Raw genomic sequence first — 27793 nt, forward strand, 5'->3', positions numbered from 1 at the left:
TGATTCTGCTGTGTTCATTTGAAAATTGGTCGTGAAAGCCAAATTTGCATAAAGAAACTTTTCCTTCCTGCCTTCCTTCTCCTCATCCACTGCATCTAACTCTAGAGGGCTCAAACTCCCCGCTTGGCTCCCAGAGGCTTCCCACAACGATGCAGCTCCACCTGCCTCCTTCTGGATTCACGTCTCCTGTTTTCCCCACCTCCCTGTTCACAGGGGGATCTGAAAGCAAACATTACCTACTTTCAAAATGCCTCCCCRTGCTGGGACCCAGAGGTGTCTGACGTCAAAAGGCAGCTTTTCATTTTTTTGCTTGACGTAAAGCCTCCCGAGTGGCTGCAAGCGACTGTGAATTTGATGCTGTCAAAAGCTTTTTGGCATCCTCGCTGGTGGAGCAGCATGTCTCTGACATCGGGATCCCAACCAAGATGCCCTCTGAGAATCCAGTGACATACAGATTAATATATGTAACTGGGAATACAAGGAAAGGTACATTTGATGTAAATTCAGTCAAGTATTCCTCAGAATTACTTGCTCTGGTTGATCAGGACAGCTCACGGACCGCAATAGCCAGCAACATTTTCCCTGCCTCTTGGYAGACACGAGCTGATGGTCCAAATTTTGCATATCTCTACGTATGTCRGCTAGAGACAAAAATCGTTTTAGCACTGGAAAACCCTTTTTTGTGTGGATGGGTTTACTGTGCGATAGTGTGATAATAYGACGTGGGCGTAAGTTAACGTGCTTGAAAATTGACAGCAAGCGCAAGAGCAGGCGTTGTGTACGTTGTCAGATAGCCTCCCAGCTGAGGAGCTACCTGCACCCCTACTGCCAGAAACCTCCCCCACCTCCCTTTCCCCACTCCTGCACTGTAAAAATAGGCATTTTGTTTGTTAATGCTAAATGAAGAATAAATAAATAAATAAAACAGAAAATAAYACTACCAGTTTATGACCTTGTGCTTGAGTGGGGGAGAAATGTCTCCCCTGCTATTCTAATCTGACCATATGCAACACTTTGAACTGGCTTTTTCCACTTAAAAAATATTTCCCATATGCTTGACATATTGCTATGCATAATGATGGAACACAGGGGAAAAAAATGTATATTTACATACAAAACATATCCCTACATGTATATTTATACTGAGAGAGAAAAATATATACTATATGTATATGTATAACTTGACACTGTCAACATTTTATATAAATAAATACCAAACGGATGGAGAAGATTGTATTATACATTAATAGGCTACACTGATTCATCTCTATTTTTCAAATCTGCCTATGATTGCGTATAAGTACCTCAAACAGTAAACATCTGGGTGGCTTGAAAGCAAGTGAAGCRTATTTTTATTACAAGACATACTTTTACTGTGGATTTACAGATGCAAACTGTACCAGTTAAATTTTTGGCCCTGAACAGCCCAAGAGACAACTTATAATAAATAGGATTTTGCAGTATCAGTGTGGACAAAGCCTTAAAAATATTCACATTTAAAGTCCAGTAAGCTCTTTTATAATTAGGGTTCGGTTTAACAGGCATACATGTAAAAATTATGTCCTTGGAAGTTTTCCAAGTAACTACACTGTAGCAGCTAGAGCCTTTGTCCAACTTAAATGTTTGACAGTTTATAAAATTGCATGACAATTTTCCATCTCTGTCCTCCTTAGGACAGTTTATCTCCAATTTTCTTTTCTTTCTAGCTTTCAAAGTGYAGTTTTCTGAAGAAATGAATATACTCATAATTCAGTTTGTCCACCCACTCACTCAGTTACTTGTCTCAGCTAGCCCAGTTGCTGGAAGGAACATATAAAGCAAGTTCATAGATTGATGCTGGAGTGATATAATCTTTGCTTAATCTGTTTAGAGTTTAAAAATGTAAATGTTAGTGGCTATCATCTCAWACACTAGAGCCCTGCTCTAACATAGCTTGTGTGCATGTTACAGCAGTAATTGTACCCTGCTGGGAAACTGAAAACCTTGCAAAGTGTCTGAGACTTGCAAACTTTAAGGTATAGTTTACCTYTACTAGGACCAAAGTCATGTAACTGTATCTCAAACATTTGAATTTGTAAGATCCCTAGGGCATTTTATGTGCTGTAACAATACCACTAAATATGTTGTATCATGCTAGAGAAGCAATTTATGCCTCCTTTTCCTGTCGTTTCTTTTTCCTTTAGAAAGAAATTCAGCACATGAATGTTTAACATTAGCTCTTATTCAAATTATTCATAGAATTGAATTTAAAAAAAATGAAATAAATTAGCAGGTATGTTCATAACGTAGAGCTCATGCCYTTTGTTTTCTTCAGTCATTGTAACAACACTTGAACAATAATTTGGCTTCTAACTTCAATTTAACCCCTTCAGTGTACAGTTTGTTTATCAAAAATGGAAAGCAGCCAACACTTCCTCCTGCTGAAGGCAGCTCTGGACTTTCCAGCTGGGTATGTGAAAGCTGGAGAGAAAGCCATAACCCTGGGGCGCCGGATGCCCATACTGTCAGCTTGTCATTTCACTCCCTGGCACTGGTCTTGGCTGCTCCAACTAGACTTTTCCTAGATAAATCTGAGGTAGAGAGGTCAAACACCACAGACACAGGCCAGTTACGCTACTGATCCCTGGGTCTCGTGTTCAGCAGTTGAGACACAGCTCTTGGTTCCTCCACTGGAGGATTCCTCAGCAGGCCAACCTGAAGAAGTGCCAGTGTTCAGAGCTCATTCCTTATCTTCAACTTAGTTTTATAAAGGTTGCAAGGTCAGGCTCTGTTGTGCAACTTTTTCTCCCGAAGAGAGGAAAGAGATGCGCAGCAAGGGTGTGTGCTGATGCACATGTGTACGTGTGTGCGTACACGTGCACATCTCATCTCTGCTTTGTTTAGCCCTTTATATAACCGCAGGCATCGCTCCCGTGTAACCTTTGTTCTCGCTCTGAGCCCTTCTGTTCTTATTTTGGMAACACATGCAAATATTTACTAATATTCATAAACAATCACCGATTCTATCTTTTCAGGTAAAATATCAAGAGAATATGGCTCACCTGGGTGAACGTAAATGGACTCACATGTTCCCTTTTCTGGTGGTAGGTATTTATGTGTGTAGATGTACGCAGCATGCAAAGATAACTGGGTTCTSTTTCCGTCTTTGCAGATGTTTATAAGTTGTCATAGCACATCTACAGGCAATTCAGACCTGAAAAGCAATGCAGTGATCGGTGCCCACTCAACAAGACACTCAAGCATGTACTTTAGTGCTGCTGAAACTTKAGTATGTGTCTAAATCAGCATTTCCAAGACTGTGGGAGAAGCTGTTGGGAAGAAGAGGGAAGGAGAAGGACTGAAAACAGGAAAGACCTTTGCTCCAGCCAGCCAAGCCCTGAGAGAGCCCATGAGCCTGGGTGTCACACGTCTCACAGACGTCTCACGGCTGGGGCCCAAGCCAGCTCATTGTCACGGGCTGTTAAAATTGTCCCATGCAGCCACATCTGTAGAAGCTCATTAGAAATAGGAGGGGTGAGGGTTTTGGCTGAGGTGCTGGCTGCATGGGGATTAATGTCAGCAATCGTGGGCTGCAGTATTTTGAAGAATAGCTCTGAAAAGCTCTYATGACACAACTAGATTGCAAAAAACTGCAACAGCCCCTCTGCCCTGTTGTGGCACCCTAGGCACGTGATGAGGAAGAACCCACTTAYTGGTGGCCGTGCCATTGGGACTTGCATCCTGCCTAGCATCATGCCATCCTCCTGTGGGCCATGGTGCACCTCCAGCATGGCCACTGCAAARCGAAGGTGTCCACGCTGGTCCTCCCTGTATGGGGAACTTACTCATGCAGGAAATGGGAAAATGCTTTATCAGTTGCTAGAGGGGACTTGGGCCCTCACCTGTCTGGGGCAGCCTCGGGGGGGATCCAACAGCTTTCAAGGCTCCTATCCCTAGTCACCTGAGCCACCTGTATGCTTGGAAGGAAGCCCAGATGCCCAATTTAGGGCTATGGATTCTAGTAGGTGGTAATCCACCTACCAAGAATTCGGCRGTGCAACATGCAACGTTTGCTAGGCTCCCACACTAGCAGGCCAAGCGCTGCACAGCCCTTCAGGGCAGCCCCTAGAGCCTTGAAACACCCACACTGAAGCAGCTACCACTCACTCTTTTTGCATTTCTGAGCAGCAGCTTTAGGGATGCTTTGTACTGATGTGTCAGCCCCACATCCTCTGAGCTATAGCTGCCTGGCAAGGGGAAGAGGCTGGGTATGGGGAATGGAGGCAATGAAAGTAACAGGRCTTTGCAATGTTCTTTGGTGACAGGTTTCCCTGGTGTACTCAGCAAGCGCTGAATACTCCAACTGTGGTGAGAACGAATACTACAACCAGACCACCGGCATGTGCCACGACTGTCCCAAGTGTGAGCCAGGAGAGGAGCCTTATATGGTAATTTCAGATTTCTCTGCTCAAAGTAGGACAAATGTTGAATGCCAAAGAGAAGRTCTGAGAGATGGCCTGCAGGAGTGCAGTATGTTGCTTGGGCTGGCTGCTCCTGGCAATGCAGCTCAGTGCAGCTCTTCACTAGGAAGAGTGTTGCCAGCAGGTGGAGGGAGGTGATCCTGCCCCTCTACTCAGCCCTGGGGAGGCCTCATCTGGAGCACTGTGTCCAGTTCTGGGCTCCGCAGGACAAGAGAGACAAGGAGCTACTAGAGAGAGTCCAGCGTAGGGCTACGAAGATGATCAGAGGGCTGGAGCACCTGCCCTATGAGGAACGGCTGCGAGAGCTGGGCCTCTTCAGCCTGGGGAAGAGAAGACTGAGGGGGGATCTTATCAATGTGTACAAGTACCTGAAGGGAGGATGTCAAGAGGATGGGGCCAGACTCTTTTCAGTGGTGCCGAGCGACAGGACAAGAGGCAGTGGGCACAAGCTGAAATACAGGAAATTCCATCTGAACGTAAGGAAAAACTTAATTACTGTGAGAGTGACAGAGCACTGGCACAGGTTGCCCAGAGAAGTTGTGGAGTCTCCTTCTCTGGAGATATTCAAAACCCACCTGGGTGTGATCCTGTGCAGTGTGCTCTACGTGACTCTGAGCAGATGGAGGTTGGACTAGATCGTCTCCAGAGGTTCCTTCCAACCTCAACCATTCTGTGATTCTGTGATTTGGTAATATGAGAGAAAACGGTGAAAGAAACTGATGCATATCCAGCATGCTGTTGAGGCATGCATGACTTAACTTACCCAGCAATGCTCACATATCTAACTGTGTTGTGAGAGCAAGGCATCACACACTTAGGTATCCGTAAACTACAGCCCMGAAGTAGTTTATTAAAAATAGTATTTTGAAAGTTCTAGTGTAAAAGTTTCACACACAGTCTCTGCCAATGCATTCTCATCTTAAAAGTTGTTTAAAATCTGACACTGCTATTCCAGCATTGTATGATAAATAGGGCCCCCTTACTGGGGGGCCACACAGTTACTGGGCCCCCACACAGAGAATTTAATTTTGCTCTCCCGCTAARATATTTTGGCACTAAAGAAACCTGGAAGCTTCTGCAACATTATAAATTATGGTTTCTAAATAACCATTTGATTTACAGCATAGTTGTTGCATATTAAAGAATAAATTCCTGAAATCCTGTTTGCTTTAATAGGATAAACATTCTATTGCAAGAATTTCACACRGTTCATAGTCCTGAATAAGTACATTTGAATAATAACTAGTTGATATTAGTTTTATTTAATCTAGACATAATGTTCACCTGGGAAATGTGAATTCAGGGGCTACCAAGTCCCACGCAAACATTGCCTTTTGTCATATTCTTTGCGGCATCTTCTATCATTGAGACAAGATCATAGATATCCCTACTGAAACCCTTTTCCTCCCATAATCTTCTACTCCCCCGGTTTTTAGGTTTTCTTTAATCAGTGCAGTAGCTAAAATTCACTTCCCAGACTTGCCGGAATATGATTCAGACAGTCACAGAGGGTCACTTTCAAAGAGGTTCCCTGTTCCCTCTCTAAAACACAGCGTGCTGTGTCCTTGTGGTTCCACAGCCTTTTTGGTGTAGACACCAAGGGACCAAACAAGGAACTTTGTTCTCTTGGTATTACATTATGCCACAGAGCCCTCAGACCAGGCTATGAATATTCTGTTTTCCTAGAAGATTATGTACAATGCAGGCCTATATTTTCAATGACTTTGTGTTGTTGTAGACATGTGGATATGGCACCAAAGATGAGGACTACGGCTGCATTCCTTGCCCGTCCGAGAAGTTTTCCAGAGGGGGTTACCAAATATGCAGACGTCACAAAGACTGTGAGGGATTTTTTCGAGCCACTGTCATGACACCTGGTGATCAAGAGAATGATGCAGAGTGTGGGCCTTGTCTCCCTGGGTAAGGATTTAACCATGGACCTTCACTCTACAGATCTGCTCCTCATAGTGCTGCAAGTATTTTTTAAAATCTAAAATCTCTGATACCCTCTCTTCGTGTCCTAGCTGACTGTAGGTACAGTATTGGTGAATTATGCTTTACAACTTATCCTAAAAGAATCGTTTCCAGTATTTGAAAAGTGTTACTGGGTTTAGTAAATCAGAACATGCCATTAATCTTACGGAAATCTTGCTGACTGAAGAAACAGGTGTTGGGAACGAACTGGAAAAAACAAAACTTATTTCTTACTGGAAACAGAAAGGGAACAATTCACCTACCTAAGTGTCCAGTGCTATTTTAGATGCTGTAAGGAACCCAGCTTGGCCTCCAGCTGCCGCTTTAGAAGGGCATTTTATAAGTCCCTTATCGTGTAAATCAGTTTCATGAAGATGTCTTGGATGTCCTATAGTGTCTACACTGGCACTGGATGTTTATGTTAAGGAGCATAAAGTACGTCTTCTCCAAATGTGACCAGTTGGCAAATTTGTCAATATTTGACAGCGTTAGCTAACATAGCTGTTCGGGGAGATTCACTGAGGCAACCTTAGTCTCTCAAGGCCTTTTTCAGGTGACAGGGAAAGAGGAATCTAAATAGCTGCTAATGTGATGTGTGATGTTATTGTAAAAATAAGTTCTGCAGGTGGTTGAAGGTGCTCTAATATGTGCTATTTATTAAGTCTACCTTTTTAATGATCTGTTGTGCTCTGTGTAATTCTGGTGGTAATGGTGAGAGAGCAATTGCCACATGGAACGTGTTAGCAATATATTCTTGACTATATTACCTTCTAATGTCTGCAAACTCAAACATGYATTTGCTTTCTCAACATTCTTTCTGTTGGGTAAGTAAATACTCTAAAACAAAACCTCACTTTATTTACCTTTTTCATTTTGTACAAGTGTGCCTCTTTGGCTTAGGTGTGTAACTCCTAACGGACATTTGGCTTTTGTGCAGAGTTTGCAGACACAGTATAATGCACACTACTTATAGCACAGGAAACTCCGTTAAAAAGGCACTGCAAGGCTCCAGGTTTATTGTATCAGTGAGCCCATGAGAAATTTTCACAGTTTACAAATAAAAAGAATGACTTGTCTAGCTGCCAGCCAAGCAAACCAACAATAAGATTTGAAAAAAAACTCCCTCTTAACTTCCCCTCATACATCATTAGGAGTAAGAARGTTAAATAGTGGCCGCAGTTGCTGTTTTGCAATTTCATCAGGACTAATGAGGTCACCCTGGAGAGAGTGGGGTGCCAGCTGAAACAATCAGATTGCACAGCTGGTACACAGGGAGTGGTCTGAAAGCACCACGTTTGCACAGGTGTAACCTGTAGCAGAAACTGGCCTGCCTGACTCTGGCCATGGGCAGCTGGGTGGGACTCTCAGGTCTTGGGTCAGTTTGTCAAGGCCAGTAATCAGGGTGAAAAACTCTCTTACTCTGAACTTGAAGAGGTTAAATTCTCCAGATAAAATAAATATGGGATAAAACATATCCTGAACCCTTCTTGGCTCCTTATGCAGCATAGAGAAGCCTTGGGCTTGCTCCTGTGCAACAGCGGGAAAGCTCCAAGCCCCTGCACTGGATCAGGCAAGCTGATGGGCAGCACCAACTGGCCACACTTTCTCATTGCTACCTTCTACATAGGGATGGCCAGACACCTGGGCAAGTGGCAGCCCACAGAGTGCTCCCTTGCCTAGGCAGTAATACCCAAAGGTAATTCGAGTTAACATGACGCAAAAATCAAGGTCTTTGTTTTCAGAGGACTGCGCTTCAGTAACACACTGGAGACATTYCTGAAGTAACATCTCAAATGCTGCAGTCCATACTTAGGGACATCTCCTCCCATTACTATTTCTGTAGACTCACCAGCTCAGTAAAGCATCCTTAGAAAAGCTGAGTAGATGGCTCATTATGACTGAAAGCTTTTAGACAAAATACCCCTGAATTACCAGCTCTTTACCTAATGATGCGGGTATCTCTCTCTATCGTTTGCCTTAAATAAGGCATTGGATAATTATGTAATTTTCCTTCTGTTTCTGCAATATTACTGATGACCATTCTTAGAGAAGAAAGCGACCTCTGGGATGAGAGCATATGTCATCCATTGCTTCTCTGTGTCTAGGTTCCCTTCCACTTGAAATAGGAATAACATTATTTGTCAGGCTCACAAGAATGTTGTCAAAATGAGATCAGGGCAGAATTTAAAGCCTTAGCTGTGATCCTGTAAAACAAAGTTCGGCTGCCAATGAACTATGGAGGCACATGGCAGGGTTTGTCCTAGTGCCCTCCCCATGCCACCCCCAAAGTTCTGCTCCTGCCCGGAAGCTCTTCAGTCATGCTAAATAAGATAGGTCAGGAATGCAGGAATTAAGTGCAACTCAGGCTGTTTCACTCAACAGGTTAATCCARTTAGGATTACCTAATTAGAGCATGCCTTAGATCATAACCAACTAAGAATGGCCACAGCAGTTCAGAGCAAGGGTYCCTCTAACCCAGTCTTCAGCAGTGYCAATAAGTGGACACTCACTAAGAGCAAGAACAAGGCAAGCTTAGGTAACGCATCTCCCTAATACTGCCTCAGCATCTTATTGCCTTTAGCTCGRAGCAACTCACAACGGGGAATGCAAATCTACTTTTGAAGCAGACATGCCTCTGCTACTGATACTTTCCCTTCTTTTGTGTTTGCCCATGGTTACAGTGAATCCAGTTCTAATTCTCTTCTCTGAGGTGTTTTGAAAGCGAGAGCAAGCTCTTTCCTCCAAGTTTTGAATGAAAAGGTTTAGCAAGTGAGTTTCAAGTGAAATACAGCCCCTCCAGGCAGTTCTGAGTATGGCAGCAGATGCCTCGACCCATGAACTCAGCACTTCCCTCCTCTCTGTTGATGTTCCCTGCTGAGAGTTGGGCCCCACTCCCTGGCACCCTGGTCCCTGCAGGGGAGCAGACCTGGACCTGGGGCTCTCTAYTCCGCTTCTGGAACCAGTAAGTTCCTGACTGTGACTTGATACCACCAGGATAAGTCCTAGGTAAACCACTATGATGTTAAGCATGAAAACCCTCAAGTCCATTCTTCAGTCTTGGATTTTTCCTGTAACACTTCAAAATCTGAGACCAGTGGGAGCTCAGGAAAGACAAATAATGAGTCTCACAGTGGAAGAGAAGCACCATGAAAATTGATGATCATTCTTTCAGTCTTGGGCCTCTTCTTCTCCACAGTTAGTGRTATAATATGATCAATTATTTCCAACGTTATCTTTAATATTTAGTGCATTGCAAAGTAGCCAGAAATATAAATCTGTTGGTAGTATTGTGCAGGGGCAAATCATTAATGTTTGCAATTTCCAAACTTCCTACACACGTTGGTGAACAGTTGCTTGCCCATGAGCATCTTCTTCAGTTTTCTTTGCCCATTCTCCACCATTCTGCACTATGGTGAAAACCAAGAAATATTCCACCAGCTTGATTTTGTTAACAGTCAGAAGGGCTGTTTATCTTCTTTAAGTCACTCTGGATCTTAACTGCCCTGTATTTTTCTGTATAGAGCTATGTGTATCTTTGGCCTGCCACTCTTTTTTTTGTGGTTTGGCAGTCATTTCCTACTTATTTATTAAYTGCTCCGCAATTTAACATTATGCAGTCCCCCCGCCCCCAAGAAAGAAAAAAATGAAGTTTTGCTGTTGAGAGATGTGCAGATCAGCACACGGGGCACAGGAGCCATTCAAAGAGAAGAGTGAGGGTGAAGCTTTTAAAACTAATAAGAAAAAAGAAAGAACCACATTCAGTCTATGCACTTTCTCAGGCTCTYGCTGCATCTCAGTACACTCCATTTCCTGTACCTGGATCCCTTATTTGTAGACTGAGTAATGAATGAGCAACTGATTTTAATAGACAGTTTCAGCAGTAATTTTCTAATATGTACATTTTCAAAAAAAAAATATTGAAAAGTGTTGTCCATACATAAATAGATATGTAAGAGCAGAAAACAGATTTATCGCTGTATCTTGTATTTATCATGTTGGGTACTCAGCTGCATAAAATGACTGCCTGCTCTACTAGATTACAAATTTATTATTTTTCATTTAAATTTAATAGGTGATTTGTAAAAGCATATCTGTAACATCAACTGTCTGTGATTTTGATGTAATTTACTCATTAGATATTGCCTGTGGATCAGATTCTTGCATACTCGATTACCTTATTTCAGCACTAACGTTATTAGCAGCCCAGAAGTTCAAAACATGAAAAATTTTTCTTTGTACTGGAAGTCCAATATCAAGGGCTAACTTATGAACTATACAGCAAGGAACTTTACAAAGTTGTAAAGAATAATCTGTCTTTTCCTGTAAAGGTTTTTTTTCCTCTATTTGATAGCCAAAAGTGGCTCAGATTTGGCTTTTCTCTCCTTCATTTAGAAGATTATCCTTATGGTGCTTGTGAAAAAAATCAGCCAATGATATCCAACTGGTAATCTTGCCTGGATGATTACTACTTCAAAAAATAGTGCTCTGCTTATTTGAAAAGTCTTTTTTTCAGGGCATGCTGTAAACTGTAGCTTGAACTCAGCAAGGAGAATAATGTTGTTTTAGGCAGTGATAGTACTTCTTGTCATGTAGGCTTGATGGTTGATTAATTGCCTTTTAGGGAGAAAGAAAGAAGAGAAACACTGTCTCTATTCAGGCAGTTAAAAAGAAATCATAATCGTTGCATCAAATTGCTTATAAAAGTTTTTTTTAAGTGATTTTATCTCTGTATAATTGATTGCTGCTGAACCATGCTCACTTGTAACATATTGTTTTACACTGTTTTGCCTCATCTTGCCCTTCATTTAGTTACTACATGCTGGAAAACAGACCTCGAAACATCTACGGCATGGTTTGCTACTCATGCTTGTTGGCACCTCCTAACACCAAGGAATGTAAGTGTTCTGCGATTTCTGTGCATTTCATCTGGTTTTGACTTGGAATCATCTGGAAGCGCAATATGAAGTCTTTCAGTGATGATTATTATGTTCAAACACTAAGCCAGTCTCCAGTAAAGCAATTTCTGCTTCCAACTAGACTTGCCAAYAGAGGAAGCAAATACTGAACGTGTTGGGGGAGATCACAATCTTTGATTTTAGGGCCTGCTATTGCTCAGTTGTGCTGCAGTTTTTGTCTGTTAAAGCACCCTGAAAAGGATTTATTATGGTTATTTAAACAAATAGATACATAATAGATACACAAACCTGTGTATTTTTTAATTCAATTTTGGTTCAGCTGTGAAGAAAACACTTTCTGGAAACTTTCTAGATTTTAGTAACGGTGCATCTCTGCATCCCACCTTTTATATCCTTTGGTTTCAAAGTGATACAAGGGTTGACACTGGAGTATGATAGCCAGCACTGATAATAGAGCTAATTCTGCAGACTTCATTTACAAAAGAAGCTGTAGTTTGCTGATTGAGAAAAAAAATGTATGTGTGTATGAGACACTTTAGCAGTACTTGTTCATTTGCACGCTGCATGAGTGCAAAGACTGATTCGTCTTCATGCCATGGACAGGGAGAATAGCCTCTTCGGAGCACTCTAATGCAGAGGTAACCCCTAGAAGACTGATTTCTTCTTTGGGAAGAAAGGAAGTTCCCTCTGAATGAACAAATGAATTGGTTTGGACACTCCCTCAGAGAATCCAGAACATATCAGGAGAAAAAGCTAAGAAAATAGACAAAAGTGAGCAGTGCCYGAGCTAGAGAAAGCCGATACATGTACAAGCAACATCCACTCCATGCTGTCTGTTGTTTTAAAATTCCTTAGCATGTAGAACTGCAACRTTTGGCCTGCTTGATTTTAAAACAGTGGTTGACACAAAGTTCCTTGAGCATTTATTTATGCACACAAATAGTATTTACCTAGTTTAGATGCTGCTGAACTGTGTATCATTGGTGCCCTGCAACCCGAAGGAGGATAGGTCATTAACAGCTCCTACCTTTGCTAAAATGCAAGAGCTCAGACTAGCCACAGGATAAATGCCACAGCACAGAGCTCCTGGTGAGCGGTAGCAGCCCCCGTGGAGGCATTTCCCTGAACTGTGTGGCTGCGAAGTAGCTGATCAGTTGTAAACCTCCTACCAAGAAAGCAGGAAGGGGGCAAGAGCTGGGTGAGCATAATGTTGGTGAGACATGGTATGTGTTCAGAGGTGAGGCCATGATGCTAGGGAAGACCCCAATCCAAGATGCGGGGAGGTGAGCAAAAGACAAGGTTAGGAGTGTAGGTACCTAGACCCTAGTCTAGGTATCCTCCTGATGAGGGTATGTGGGAAGAAGAGAGGAGAAAAACACATCTGCATGTGTGTGCAGGTGGGCCACCCTGTGGAGGTWACACAGCCATTCCCAGTGCCAATACAATAGCCAGAACAGCAGGACCTCTGATGAAGCCAGTTGGATTTTGGAACCTGACTTTGTTAACAGCTGATCAGTGATGCCTCGCAAACAAGCAAATTACCCTTTCAACACACCTTGAGATCCTTGCTTCAAGGTGCAGACTATTTATCTCACCAGTTCCTCTAGAGGCCACCAGTCAATATAGCCACACTCATGCTTTCTGCCCATAAATAAGCCTCACTTCCAAAATGAAAAATGACATCYGTAATGAATTACTTCCTCAGCTCTGATGGTCTCAAACCCATGCTGAGCTAGGTTTTAGTAACACCAGACATGTTGTAGCTTATGGTCGGACAAGGAAGTACCAGAATATCTTGTGGCTATTGCTCAATTCAAAAAAACAAATCTTTGTAGGATGTTTGGCAGATACAATATAAACRTGCTTAATACTTTGAGGAAAGTACAGATTGTGCAACTGACTAACCACACGTATTTTTAACTTGAAAAACACAAGAATAAATAAGTGAACTATATAATATCTTTGGGAGGAGTTTAGGCAAGTGCATAAACCTCTGAAGCAATTGGGTACTAATGCTCAAGAGACCGATAGTCCTAGCGAGAGTAAATAWTATCATATTAACCAAGTCCATGAAACCAACCATTCAACCACAAGTGCTCAAGAGGTGGCAAAGCTTCTAAAAATCCAAATTCACTTTGTGGTGGTCCCTCAAATCACTGAGCTCAATATGATTTATTATGGTTAAAACTCTTGATACTGTTTAGAATGATGGCTTCTTACCTCATAAATAATAATTTGGATTCCGAATGGAAAATCAGCCTTGCAACAGGAATGTCTGAAAGGCTCACTGTCCCCATGGCAAGCAGCATGAATTCTGATATTAGTAAGCAAACAAAACTAAAATTTCTTCATCACAGATTTCACTAACATCAAATTATACCAGGCAGAGCAAAGGAATATCATGTCAGTGAAACACAATTGCATAATTTTTTGAGATTTGCAAATGCCTAAACTAATTATTGTGCTCTGAACACATCCTGATGTTAATGTGAGCATGCAGTCTCTGTCGTAGGAAGGATAATATGAGCTCTTGGTTATGAATGGTTCCATACTTGGAACAAATTCTGTTTATTGGTGCTGCTTGCTCACTGCTCTGGCTGTCATGATGGAGGGTCCAGAGGGCATTAGAAAGCTTCAAATGGTCCCAGTCATCTTCATTTCCTTTTCCTGAGACTTTGAAATAACATTGAACAGAGCTCAGGAACTTACGTTTCGCCAAGGTGACACTCTTCTAGAACTGCATTTTCACCTAATGCTCCTGCGTATTCCCTTTTGTGGTAATTTTGAGAGGGTGTAGCACTGAAAATGGGTGATTCAAACAGTTGTAGGGAAACAAGGACAGGAAGTTACTCCAAAATAGGAAGCTGAGGATGACAAGCTTTGGTTTAAATGCTTTACTTCTAGACACAAAAATAAGGGCAGATAAATCTCACCTTAGGCCTTTGTTAGGTCTGAGACAGGACTGGAGCGCAGCATTCCCCTTGGCAGCAGAAATATCTACCTGGGGAGCTGCCTGGCCCCCTTGGTGCACAGTGCCACAACAAGCGAAGCAGGACGCGTGTGCTGCTGCAGAGAAACTYGCTCAAAAGAGTTTTCCTGACCATACATTTTATCTGGCAGAAAAATATTTGGTTTTGATCAAAGGGTAAACAAATCACTTTCAAGTCCAAGAGCCTGCTGTGCAACTTTCATCTCCTACGCAGCCAAGAAACCTTGAAATGGCTAAGAAAACAAGTCGAACACCTCATATCGCAGCATCTGGAAATACTAGTGTAAAGAGCGAGAAAGAAATTCCCTGATGAGCCTGTGTCACCTTTATTTTTTTTCTTTTCAAGGAGCTTGAGACATAAATRGCACAAGTAATGTGGAAAAAAGAGAGAGGAGAGGGAGACTTTTCACAGAGGTCAGAGATTTAATTGAATTGAGTGTATCACCAGATTACAGTGTTGGAAATCTCTCTCTGGACTAAAGGATAAAGGCAATAATGACCTGTAGACTGAGAGTTATCCTAGGATTCAGTGGTAACTAGTAGGAAATGCGCCTACGGGGCAAAGGGGTTGTGCGTATTTGAGTGTTAGGATGTGCGCTACGCAGAAGGAAAGCTTTTTCTCACTTTTAGACAATAGTTTGCTCCTGATAGAGGTCAGCATCACCATACAGATGGCAATTTTTTGTGTTTTCTGTGTACTGTGACATGCCTGTGTTAGGCTTGCAGGCTCTCAGCACACAGTTCTCCCACGTCTCCCGGGACTGTGCCRCTAAGCACAGGCAAGCACGAGGCCAAAACATCAAAGATGCGAGACCTTCAGCTGCACATGCAGCAGATCAGGAGACATCAATGAACCTTGCTGGCACTAAACTGGGACATGATACCTCTGTGATAAAAATAGCAGCACTACAGCAAGGGGGGCATTCACTGGATGCAGGTTTCCTATGCAAACCAGAGGATAATATATTGCAGGTAGTGAGCACCAAACCACTTTAAGATGTGGCTTGCCACAGTTAATGGTGCTGGGTTTTCTGTCAACCTGTCCTGGAACCAGCGTCACTTGAGGCCTCTGAAAATGTGGCGTTTTTTATTTATCCAATGTAAAAGCATGTGCAAAAGATAGAAGATTTTAACCTACATAAGAGTTTCTCTGGCAGAGAGGTACAGTTGCTACTGGAAGAGATTTTATTTTTTTGCAGCTGCAGTTGTCTATCAGTAAATATACATAAACTCTGCTCTTCCATTCAAACTTTGATATTTGCCATTCCAGTTCAATAATGATGGCAAAAACAAAATCAAATCCTGCTACAAGAACTTGAAGAACYTTATACTTTGAAGTTATAATTACGTGCCTGCATCTAATATGCCAATCCTTTTCCATTCAAATTGATCTAGAAAACTTCAGCAATTCGTTGAACRTTTTCTTTTCAATCTTCATGTATGTGCATGGGCACAAAATATAGTAAGTTCTACTTTTTTTTTTCCTGGTCATGTCAGTGAAATAGTTGCAATAATCAACCGGGGTAGGTTTTTAAGCCTAACACGTACAATGATGGCTTAGCAGAAATAAAAATGAAGAGGAAAAATAAAAGAAAAACAAATGTAGTCGAGTTATTTTCCAGTTAGCAGAGAGCAAACAGCATCTGGAAACATAAAAGATCATTTTTATTGTTGTATCGTTAGAACTTCAAAAACGACTAAATAGATGAGACAGAGCGATTGACTAACGGGCTGAAGGCTGCGTGTGACAAGTTAGTTCAGGGGGGCACTTCTAAATCCCTGTACTGAAGACTCAGAGCTCAGACTCCTTAGCTGAAATGTTTAACACCAACAAGCCTAGCACAGAAGAACCCCATAAATTAATGAAAAATAATTCTTTCATAGTTTTCTTTATATTTAACTCTCCATTCTTTATAATATCACTAATTTCCTTTCCTTGCCAGCTTTGTCCTTTTGTAATATGATCAACGTCAGGAATTTTTTTTTCCTTCTGTTTCAAATTATGCTTACAAATGAATAGGCTTGTTAGCTGGAGCTANTGCTTACAAATGAATAGGCTTGTTAGCTGGAGCTAACAAACTTTTCTTTTCTTTTCTTTTCTTTTCCTCCTTTTGAGTTGTTTGATCTCCGAACACCCCATTCCTCTTCACATGTGGAACGGGAGAAACATTGAAGGCAGCACTTTATTGTTCACTGGTGCCGTGACCTAATTCTCATTCCCTTAGGGTCTGTCTGTATTAGGAAAGGAACCTAATGTTAGGAAGAAACCTCCGCAAGAAACCTTCAAGGAGAAGGAGCTGAGGAGCAGGAGTGAGGCTTGCTGCCTTAAGCTCCTGGAGATGCCTGGGACAGCCCTGGGCCCAGGTGTCCTTCAGGAGGGCAGCTGGACCCAGGGCACAGCAGGAAAATAAGCCACTAAAACAAAAACCAATCCTCCACTGTCTGGGATGTTCTCTTGTTCCTTAGGGATTTACTACACTTCTGGGCTTGGTTAATGTTTGATTGCTAAATTCATATGTAGGCACCTTAGAAAGTGGCTGGATTTTGACAGCTGCTTCCACTTTCGTTACTTTCCAGGCGTATAATGTTTCTGTGTGAAGTGTTGTTTCGTTAAGTTTGAGACCAAATCTTTTATGTGAATACAGATTTACCTTACAGAAACTGAACACAGATTTACATTAATCTGAGACTTCTGACYTGTGTTTTCTCAGCATCTAGCTCTTTATTTGGGACTAGATTTAATTATAATCTAGTTTTCAATTACTTTGTCAGCCATAAACTTTCTACTTTTATTGGATTTCCACTCAATCATCTAATTTATTTCTCACCTCCTATATCAGGMTGCTAGTTAATTTGTGTGTGTGTGTGTGTTTTATCTTACTTCACCGCCTGAAAGCGGTCTCGGGGCCGGGCTCCCAGCGCGGCTGGCAGAAGTGAGCATGGATTGCCAGCCCTAACCGGACCCTGCCTCTGAGAAGGGGGATGCGTTGGGGCAAGGCGAGCTGCGCCCAGCGGCAAGAAACGGACACATATACGCCCAGAGACATTTTTTTAAATGCGTCCTGTTTTCAGGATCACTCTGATAGTCTGTTGTATACACATTTTGTGTAGTTTTATAATATGTCAATAAGTATTAAATAAACCCTTAAAAAAAAAAAAATGTTGCTATCTATGAGCAGCCGTCCTGTGCAYGGACCAGTAAGCTGACACCTACAGCAATGTGTGTCAGAAACACATATGGTCTCTTACTGCGCCAGATTTTATTCAGTCACAAACACTTACAAGAGAGCGTGTTGGTAAAACCTCCCTTCCTGTGCCCTCCTCCTCTCACAAATCTGGTAGTTTTGTTCATCGCTTCTTAGTGTAAATCTATCCTGCAATACACAAACCACTCTAATAGCCGTGTTACATACAAAGTTCTTTAATACAAAAATTTGTCTTGCGTTTTTTCACTATAGGGACAAAAGGCTGGCTGCACGGTAACTTCAATAAAAGTCTTCTTCTGAGTTAAAAACCTCCAAACCCTCAAATGTGAATACAAGTTCAATTGTTCTTTTAAACAATAAAAGAAGCGTTTTTTTATGAAACTATATTTAAACTCTGAGAAAGTTCRGACTAAATTACAATTTTTTTGAATAAAAGGATTTACAATGTAAAAGTCGAGATACTTTCAGTGATAACCTTTTCTAATGTCTTTATCACATTCCTACAGTATTACTTAGAGGTGTCTAGGAATATAAACCACTSTTTTGCACAACTACATTATAGCCATCAGCCTTTTTTGTGCCTAGAATAGACTTATTAAAGAGGCTGCAGCACCCTGAGATGACTGTGCTTGAGCTGTAGAGTAAAGAGTAAGTCTTTATGTAGAGTATGTTAAGTGTCGTCTGTATTGAAACTAATGTAATCTGGATGCAAACTGGATGTGCACAGGAATGACTGACCTTGTAGTCATGGTGTGTTGCTGGACCGGGAAAGCAACAGCTATGAGTTTTGTTTCTTTTTGCTCTTGCAAAAATGACATGAAYAAAAATTCTGCAAAAGCTGACATTTTTGATTCCCTTTTTATTGCAGGTGCTAGAATTGGCACTTCCTTCTAAGCCACATCTAAAGAAAAATCTTGGCTCATAATGCTTATGCCAAATTATTAAATTTGATAATATGCTTAAAACATGCATAATGAGTAACTCCCACGTAGACATATAGAAAAGGCTGTCATGTTCTAGCACCAGCCTAGATTTTGCCACAACACTCCTGAGCAAACTGGGTAGTCCCAGTCCCACATAACTGAAAGACAAATCTGCATGTAGGAGCTGATGCTGAAGGTGCATTGGAGAAGACCCAGTGTGTGTGTGCACGCATGGGCACAGGCAACACACCGCATCCTCATGTGGAGTAAAACCAAGTAATGGTGTGCAGCATCCGTTACGTACGTACTATTATGGTGAGTGTAGTTTCAGTGTCACTGGCATGGCAGGGACCCTGGAAGAAGCAGGGGTGACCTTCCCCGGTACCATCCCTGTGTTAGGTACTCACTGCGTGACCGCCCGCCTTGACTGTTCTCCCTTTCACTGACAAATGAAAAACGTCATGTTAATCGTACGCAATGGCTGAAAGATTGATTAGGCAAAGCAAAAATGTCTCAGTTACTATGTATTTCAAATGAGGGGAAAAAAAGAGAGTGGGATGAACTKGCTGAGGAGGGACGAGCTCAAGCTTGTCAGATAAACTCCGGGCAGACAAAGCCGAGGAGCTTGCGTGCGTTGGCTGAGAGGCGGTGYAAGAAGAGCTATTGTCGGCTTGTCGCAGCTTGCAAGAACGGCAGAGAATCGCAGTCGTCGGAAATCGGATTTGCCAAGGGGACGGCAAGAACAGGCGGAAGCCCGGGAGCGGTGGGCATGAAAGGAAGGACCAGGCTTCAGCGCTGGCTAGTGCCTAAATTTCCTCCGTTGTCCAACCGTGATGAGAAGTTCATAGGTCAAAACCAAGGGTGATTCATTTCAGTTTTGTGAGGAATTGCTGAAAATTTAACAAATTGCCCATCTTTACTCTCCGTTCCATGCAGACAACATCTTCATTTATGCTATTTAGATGCTCTACTGGTACATAGTCGTTTCTGGAGCTTATAACTAATTCTTAGAACTGAGCCTGTTACTGAGAAGGAACCGGAGGCAAGATTAATGCGTCATTTACATAACACTAAAAGCATCTGAGTTAGCAAATTAGTTATTTAAAACTTTATGAAAACACTTCTTCAGTTTGAAAAAAAGCAATAATAATAAATGAACCCATTTCCTTCCAACAAATGAGGTTTGAAAGGAGTTTTGCCATTGTTAAAACACATTTCTTTTGAAGCCATCTGCAACTGATACTTTGTGGCCATTTTAGGAGTATACATTTCTCTTTCACTACATAGAGCCACATTTTATGTTAGGTAATATTTTTTTTCTTTTTATAAAAAAAATTTATCTTAATTTGAAGAGCATGTCTATTTCTTTGTTCTTAACCGTGAAACATTTCTCAGACCGTTCCTGACCACTTAATTTCCTCTCAGGTTTACCTGGTGGGTTTAATTTCTTGTAACATTTACTAGGTCAAAAGAATGGCCTGGTTAGTTCTCAGCCACTCCAACTGCCAAGCTTGTTTTTTAAGCCATGTGTTGTATGCGCCTTACCAGATGACTGGGACAGTGTTTTGGCTTTAGGTCTACCGAATTCAATATTATCCCTGGACTTCAGTGTAAGATAATAGAAAGCAGCAGTGATTCCTTACCCCGCTGCCAGAAGACRTTTTTCAGTGTCTGTTGATACTATCTGTTTGCATAACCTGTTTGCCGGTTTTGTTAAAGGTTGTTTGAGGAATGAAGAAAGTGTTTTCTTCCAAGCTTAATATTTTTATTCCTTCTTTGGAATTCTGTTCCAACAGCATACTGTTTAAAAGCGTTCCTATTAACAGCCTAATTCCTAGTAATTTTCAGTATTGTCCAATATTCTCAAAAGATGTTGATTTGTGACTTGGTTCACTGCTTTGAAAACTTGATGTATGACATCATCTGAAAGATTAATAAAAATACTAACTTTTTAAATTAACTGCAGAATTTAGAAATGGAAAAGACTCGCTGGACAGTCTCACTTAATCCTCTGCCTCTGTAGAGTGCTCCTTTAAGTTCTTMTTATTAAGCTCATTATTTTTGTAGATTCTTCTTTTTTTTCCTTCCCCTAGAACACTGATTTGAAGTAACAAGCGGAATCATAACAAACATATTATCCAGCTAGATTGCAGGAAATTCTAATATTTCCTTTCATCATAATACAGCTCCATGGAACATAAGGGCATTAAACAGTATTGTTTGCCACTTTTCCTAGGCTTTCCTGTGGGGTCATGAGGGCTTGCAAACCATCAGAGTTTCTCAGAGATCCTGCTAGCAAAGGATACCTGTGAGAAGCATTAATGTGACAAATCTACCAGCTGCAACTTGGAGTCTGCAGTTGCAAGTAATGGAGCAGGGTTATAAATGCATCATCAACCCGATCCTGGAAAACCTTTGACTGCCCAGGACAGATTTGTCRTATGGGAAGCCATGTACAGCAGCTGGCCCTGCACGGGTCTGAAGGTGCTTGGCTTTCTTACAAATTACTAACAACTCATGAACCCTGAGTTCTCCTCCTCCCTGATAATGCCATRCAAAAAAAAATGGTGAAGACAATTTTTTAAATGCCAGAAATGCATACGGGGATTAGTGAATTTTCCAAAGCCATGGTGAAATCAGGGAGTCTTCACTAATGAACAGGAAACRCGATCAAACTAAGCAAAGGCTGTTTGCTTGATATTGCCAAGATGTTGCTTTGACTGACTGGGCAAAGTAACTGTGCAAGTTTATGGCATTTCTGTTRATCTTGCAGGTGCAGGGGCTACCTCTGGCATTTCAGCCATTTTCCCAAGTACCTCTGGCACAAGCACCTTCTCACCTTACCAGCACGCTCACAAAGGTAAGACCACAAAGGTAAGACTACCTACACAGATTTAATTTAGCTCCTGTTGCTTTTGAGACTAGCACCAAAATAGAGCAACTGAACTGAAAATAACTATTGTGTAATTCATTGTCACAACTTCCAGATCGCTGGAGCTGCWATTAAAAATAATTCAGAATGAATTTGTGTTTCTTGATTAATCAGCTGTCACTGCTGTGATAGTAAGATGGACTTAAAATGGACTTTGACTGCAGTCAGCAGCTCCAGCGATGAATTTAGCCCATTATTTGTGGCAACAGAGAAATGGCATTATACCTCAGCAAAACCTGGCTTAGAGTGGTGAAACTAATTCAATGCACAAATATAGCCAGTGTCCTGTTGAGCTAATATAAACAGTTATCCATTATGGTTATTAGTTGCTGAAAATATGTGAATATGAGACAGCATAGTAGAAAAGATGCCACGAATGAGGGACTGGCACTGCTGATCTTCCTGGTTTTGTATGTAAGCATGATCTTCAGAATCATGTTTTCAGAAAAATTCAAGTTTTCATGCTTTTTAGCATATTTGTCATTTTCTGTGTCCTCTTGTGGCTTCTGAATTCTAGTTTATTACATCTAAAWTCTGCTTTAAATTCTTTCTTACATCCTGTATTTTAAATTCACCTCCCAGACMTGCTGTGTTTTAAGTTTCTGTTAGAAAAGCATCCTTTTTTCATGTGCATTGTGTTCTCCTTCTTGCTACAAAGCTTTTAAGCAGCCGTGGTAACCAAGAGTAACTTCAGCTCTCAACCTCTTTGTTAGTTTTTTCCTTTCAGTGCTGTTTCCCAGAGTTCAGTGTTAACAATGCTGCTGCTCCTGCTCACATATAGCTTCCTACATTGTTAGCAGATAATATAAATTGCTAGTGGAACATGTGATCAAGCATTTCTCATGACTACTGTCAACTAGTTGTTACAGCATAAATGTTGTAATTTTGAAAAACCCTGTCAATTAATTTGCCTTTGAGATGTAATACTAAGGTTTGCAATGCTTAACAAGACAGGCAAGACTCGGATCCAATAAACGAAGAWGCAAATTTTAAGTTTAGAGCAGGCTGCAAACTGTTAACCATTCTCTGATTTTTAAGAGTGGGTTCTTTACAAAATACTTCTTTGTGTTTCCAGCAGATCTTTCAGGGCAAGGACATCTGGCTACAGCTCTTATAATTGCAATGTCTACCATATTCATAATGGCTATTGCTATTGTCCTCATCATCATGTTTTACATTGTGAAAACAAAACCTTCTGCTCAAGGTAATTGTTTGGCATGACATTTTAGCTGCAAATGCTATTTTTAWATAGCTTCTGAGAATAATTATTAAGTTATATTTTTGTATTCTAGCCTGTTGCAAGAGCCACTCCGTAAAAAATGTTGAAGCTCAGGCCAACACACAAGAAGAGAAGAAAGAAGTGCAAGGTATAAATTGCTTTAGAGTTTGCTSTTTCTATCCAAGATTACATTGGACTTAGATGTTCTTAATCCATCATACTTTAAAGTTTCCCCTTTTAATTGTATAAGTAAAAGTTCTGTGTCAGTTTACTAAAGAATGGTGTATGATAGTTTTTGCACTTCCACAATACCACTTAATCCTCTGATTGTAATTAAAAAGAGAGCAGAGAGATTTATGCTTGCAATAAGACTGCCAGCTGAAGCAGCTCCTAAGACAAAACACTCATTTGGAAATTCACTGCCAATTTAAATTTCTCTAATTCTTGATCTGCAGATAATGTTGTGATATTCTCTGAGAAAGAAGAGTTTGAAAAGCTTACAGCAACTCCAGCTAAAACTGCTAAAAGGTACGTAAAAAATAAACATATTTCTAGTTTGACTGAAGCAGGAAAGGAACGTAGTCATCGCTTCCAAACATTCATTGCAGATATATTTTTCAGTCCGAACGCAGGAATACACAAAGAGCTAATTAGCCCCAAAATTTTCAGGGCTGTAAATTCTGGCATACCGTGATATAACCTGTCAATGGGAGAGCTGTAGGAGTCGACTTTTCTCGGCAAGCTGAGGCGAGCATCGCCACCTTACTTGCCAGCCTTGCTTGGTGCACTACGTGCTCCAGGTCCCAGCCCAGACAGGCCCCTGGGCTGTCACAGACCAGGGAGCCCCCCGCATCCAGCGTAGTACAGCTGGGGCGGGGAAGTGGGTGAATATGATGATAGTAATTTTGCTTCAGCAGGGAAAAGACTAGATGACTTYTAGTCGCGTTTTCCCCCTCTCTTGTTTCTAAGAGAGGGAGACAGATGTTCCCAAGGAGACGCCGTCTCCCTCTGTGACCACCAGCCCTGGGGCTCTGTCTCCCTATCAGAAAGGTCTGTTTTAGGGCTCGGAGAATAGCTCTTGCATACGTGCACTTGAAAAGGTACATAAGGTCRCCTTCCTCACTCTCAGCTAGGAGTGAACACACCTTCTGCACCAGGCTTTAAGGAAATTCCTTGTTCGTAGTACCACTGGGGCGTGTTTAAAAAAACTGAAAACCTTTCTTATTCCRTTCCTCTAGGATAGCAAAAAGGAGATCATTGGAGTTACACCAAGAAAGGCTTCACTAAGATAACCTTATCCTTCATTTTACAGTGAAAATGATGCATCTTCTGAGAATGAACGACTTTTAAGTCGTAGTATGGATAGTGACGAAGAAGCTGCAGTCGACAAGCAGGGGACTCCAGAGAGGTGCTTGTTGTCTTTAGTGCATTTGGCCAGAGATAAATCTTCTACAAACAGCAAAGCAACTGGGGTAAGGCTCTTCTGAGATCTGAAAACGGAGGGGAGTTTATTAAAAGACACAAACCATCACCCCAAAATGCAGATTGAACTAAATTACAAGACAATTTATTCAGGCACAAATTTAATAGAGAAACTCATAGTACCATAGTGGCATATAGTATTCCTCCAGAATTTCCAAAGGTGGTCCCTGGGTTTATACATGTTTGTGTATATATATGTATATATATACATGTATATATGTATATATATACACTGCTCAGGGTTGAAAAGTAAATTTCTTGCAAGAGTAATAACTTTGTTCTTTCGAGTATTGTATTTTGTAGTTTAAAGAAAAAAAAAATGAACAGCAAAATCCCAGTATTGCAATACTCACATTTGCCAAGGAAAATCGAAGATAGAAAAATAATTTAACAACATAGCTGGATTCATATCATGGCGTAGCATTTGAGTTTCTTAGATATTTTAGAGCAACTAATGCTCTCAAGTGTGGCACCGGTGTTTCTATGCCATAGAATTTTCAATAATATGTGGTTTTGTACTTAGTTTTTGTGAGTAATTTTCAAAAACACAGATTTGGAGGCCACTCCTGTGTTCCAAAGAACAGCGTCAAGCCACTGTTTTGCTGCGGAAGGCCTTCATTCCTTCCTGCCAGCTGTGCACTGCCCCGGGCGTTTTATCACACTAAGAGTATTTCAAGGCATATTTAGGGCACTCCCTCATCCAGTCAGCTTTTTAATCTATGTAAATATGAAACCATCCTTAAAAAGCAAGCATCTGCTCAGATGTTTTTTAAGCTTTTAGAACTTCAGTAGTAAAAAAGGTAGCAATAACTAGCACAAAAATCACATAATATCATAATAATCACTTAATATCAACCATTTTGTTTTTTTWAAGAATAAAAAGGTTTGAAAACACATCTTTTCATATTAGCGTGTCTTAAATTGTTGGGATGGTTTAGCTCAAACTTTGTAAAATAGCTCATTTCTCAGCTGAGACCAGACGCAAAAAATTTAAAACCCGAGAGAAATGGGTTTTTTTAAGTTGTAGATGGGTTCAACTATCTGAAAATAACTTACTACTCCAGTGTTCACATTTTAAAATTCAGTCTTCTGAGGTCTCTCTAACAGAATCCATCTTTATCATACTTTTCTATGCACTTGAAATTGGAAAACGCAAGTTGCGTATGCATAAAGTTGGAACGTTTCATAGGAAGTGGCTTCCAAAGACCGTATATGATAGATACTTTCTCTAAGTAATTTATATAAGCACGTGAATTTCTTCCAGACCTTCTGTTGTAATGTACTCCTGATGGCCTGAAGCCTGTTGGGGTTAAAGAAATTTTCAATAAAGGTGCAGAAGGCATCAAGATGCTCTCCCAGGTATCTGAGATTTCACCATTCAGCCAGTTGTCAGACGTTAGAAAAGCAGCAATTCATCTGAGGCTGCAGATGAGCTAATGTTTCTAGCACAGGGAAGTGTATTAAGTAGCTGTTGGGCAAGGTTAAAGTTAAAGGCCTATTCTTATCCCAGGCTGTTCCTTTCTAATTAAAWCCACTATGCAATGAGCTACCACACAGAGGATCTCAAATTAGACTCCAATGTACCTTTTTGCTTCCAGCATAAACTTTACAAATTCCACATCTTCAGGCTTTGGTAAAAAGAGCATCTTGCATAATTCTTCATGARCTTGGAATTATTTAGCCCTAAAAGTGAGGGGAGAATGAAAATGGGCATCTAACAATTTGCTTAGGAGGAATTTTAATAAATCCCATTAAAAGAAAGTTTTATGCTTACAGGGCTYTGAAACAGCAAATTCAATTGTACAATAGCTACCTACATGACCAAAMACATGTAAATTTTACCAAGAATATGTGAACAACAACTAATGTCTGCATCACCATTCCCTGAGCTGCAACGCRCTTGCTGAGCTTCTTATGGTTTCAGGTAGAGCAGCCGGTTAGTGGGCTCCAGCTGCATGGCTATTAGTCCAAGTAATTGATGTGCATTGGACCCTAGAGCCCATAGAAAACAAGAAGAATCKTTTCACGGACAAAATAGTCCAAACAGAGCTTTTCCCAGCCTAGTTTTCAGTGAAAAAGTGATGAATTTGTGAAAATAATGATAGAGTCCCATCAAGAAGACAAGTTTTCAAATAGCTCAGTCCTAGTGAGAGCTGGCAGAGCGATGACAGTTCCAGTCTGAGAACACCTGACATTTTGACATTCGTTTTCACTCCACAGTGAATCCAAGGTCAAGCCTTGAGAACATTTTTACTAAATGAAATTACATCAGAATGTCCATTTTTAGTTTAGAGAATGTCAGGTGTTCAGTTCCTTGTCAAAAATGACTGGAGTGCCCTGGACCTTGAATTTTCCCTCTCTAAAGCTTCACTGATTTTTTTTTTTAATCTATCTGTGAAAAGTGTTTCACATTCAACCAGGCAATATATCATGGAAAATTTTATATTTATATTTATATATTTATATATTTTATATATTTTTATATTTTTATATATGTTTTTATATATATATATATGTTTATTTATATATATATATATAAAATATATACGTATATATATAAAATTAGTTATTCCCTAAGCAGTTCTATGTCAAATGGCAGATAGGAAGCTCCCCTCCTCTACAGTCCTTTTCCATTTCTGCGTATTCCTCTACGAATCTTCAAAAGGGGGCCCTTGAGGACCTTTTATATGATTAAATCCTTGTAGTCAGAGCCTTGAAATGAGGGTCTCCCTGAGGTTTTTGTACTGGCTGGTAATTATTTACACATATGACTGAAAAAAATACTGAAATAAAACTCTTTTTTTCAGATGCAAAGTCGAAGGAAGAAGATACTTGATGTGTATGCTAACGTATGCGACGTTGCAGAAGGTGAGTGTGTAAAACTTGCATCTATGCTAACACAGCACAAAATTACATCACAGCTGTTTGCTATAGAAAGGTCTGCCTATGGAAAGGTGAACTATAAACAAAGTCCAAATCTAGAAGAAAATACTCTATAAGCAGTTTTGTATACACCCTGCCCTTAGGAAGCATCGTGGGGCCTTGGTGCCAGAACTGTCCGGGCTGGAGCACGCCACAGCTTTTCTCCAGCTGGATGCATGTGTTTCCCTCCTATGGAAAGTGGGAAGGGCAGTGCTGGGTTGTGTTTGGGCATGCACGCCAAGTTGTAGAGAAACACTTTCCCATTCCTCATCTAATGGAAACTTGTTTCATTTATTTATTTAGAGTTACTTGGATAACAAATATGAATTTGTTCCAAACATGCAAGTGCGATTTCAGAAGGGTCAGAATTGTATTGCAGACACACGTCGTGACCTACTCAGCTGTTCTAAACACTGTCCAACTCTCATGACCAAAAGCTTAGTTTCCAAGTAAGCACGTGGTTCAAGTGTTAACCCTGTTTAGCACTTGAAAACCTGGATTGTTTTGGCAGAAGAGACATGAATTCATTTCTCTGCAGAATAGGAGACCCAACTACATTTACTTCCCCMCACACACATACTTTGTGTGGGTATGTGCACGTGTGCATGAATGTGTACGTGAGTTTTCTGTGGTTCAGGGAGGTCTAGCTTCCCACCAAACTCCTGCTGGTGGGTATGAAGCAGAAAAACTACAGAAGCCAGAAGATTGTTTCTGAAAAGACGCTGTTGCTGATTCTCTCCTCTGTTACCTGACCATATTTAAAAAAAAAA

The 27793-nt window shown here is 40.9% G+C and overlaps 1 protein-coding gene across 2 annotated transcripts in view; it reads left to right on the top strand.

The window, feature by feature from the left end:
- The window catches only part of EDAR (ectodysplasin A receptor), a 64790-nt gene that overhangs the window by 34536 nt on the left and 2461 nt on the right, over nt 1–27793 (top strand). Inside the window, exons 2-11 of one of the 2 annotated variants that reach the window (XM_085320816.1) lie at nt 3015–3083; nt 4305–4427; nt 6199–6380; nt 11244–11329; nt 21242–21328; nt 22476–22604; nt 22693–22767; nt 23075–23147; nt 23932–24091; nt 26909–26969. In XM_085320816.1, the coding sequence (XP_085176942.1) occupies nt 3015–3083; nt 4305–4427; nt 6199–6380; nt 11244–11329; nt 21242–21328; nt 22476–22604; nt 22693–22767; nt 23075–23147; nt 23932–24091; nt 26909–26969 (1045 nt within the window). The remainder of the gene's footprint in view (nt 1–3014; nt 3084–4304; nt 4428–6198; nt 6381–11243; nt 11330–21241; nt 21329–22475; nt 22605–22692; nt 22768–23074; nt 23148–23931; nt 24092–26908; nt 26970–27793) is intronic. The other variant, XM_085320817.1, reaches the window with a different exon arrangement.

The sequence above is a fragment of the Rhea americana genome, unplaced genomic scaffold, assembly GCF_003343005.1.
Source record: "Rhea americana isolate MKP2758 unplaced genomic scaffold, rheAme1 scaffold_66, whole genome shotgun sequence".
In the NCBI taxonomy this organism is placed as follows: Eukaryota; Metazoa; Chordata; class Aves; order Rheiformes; family Rheidae; genus Rhea; species Rhea americana.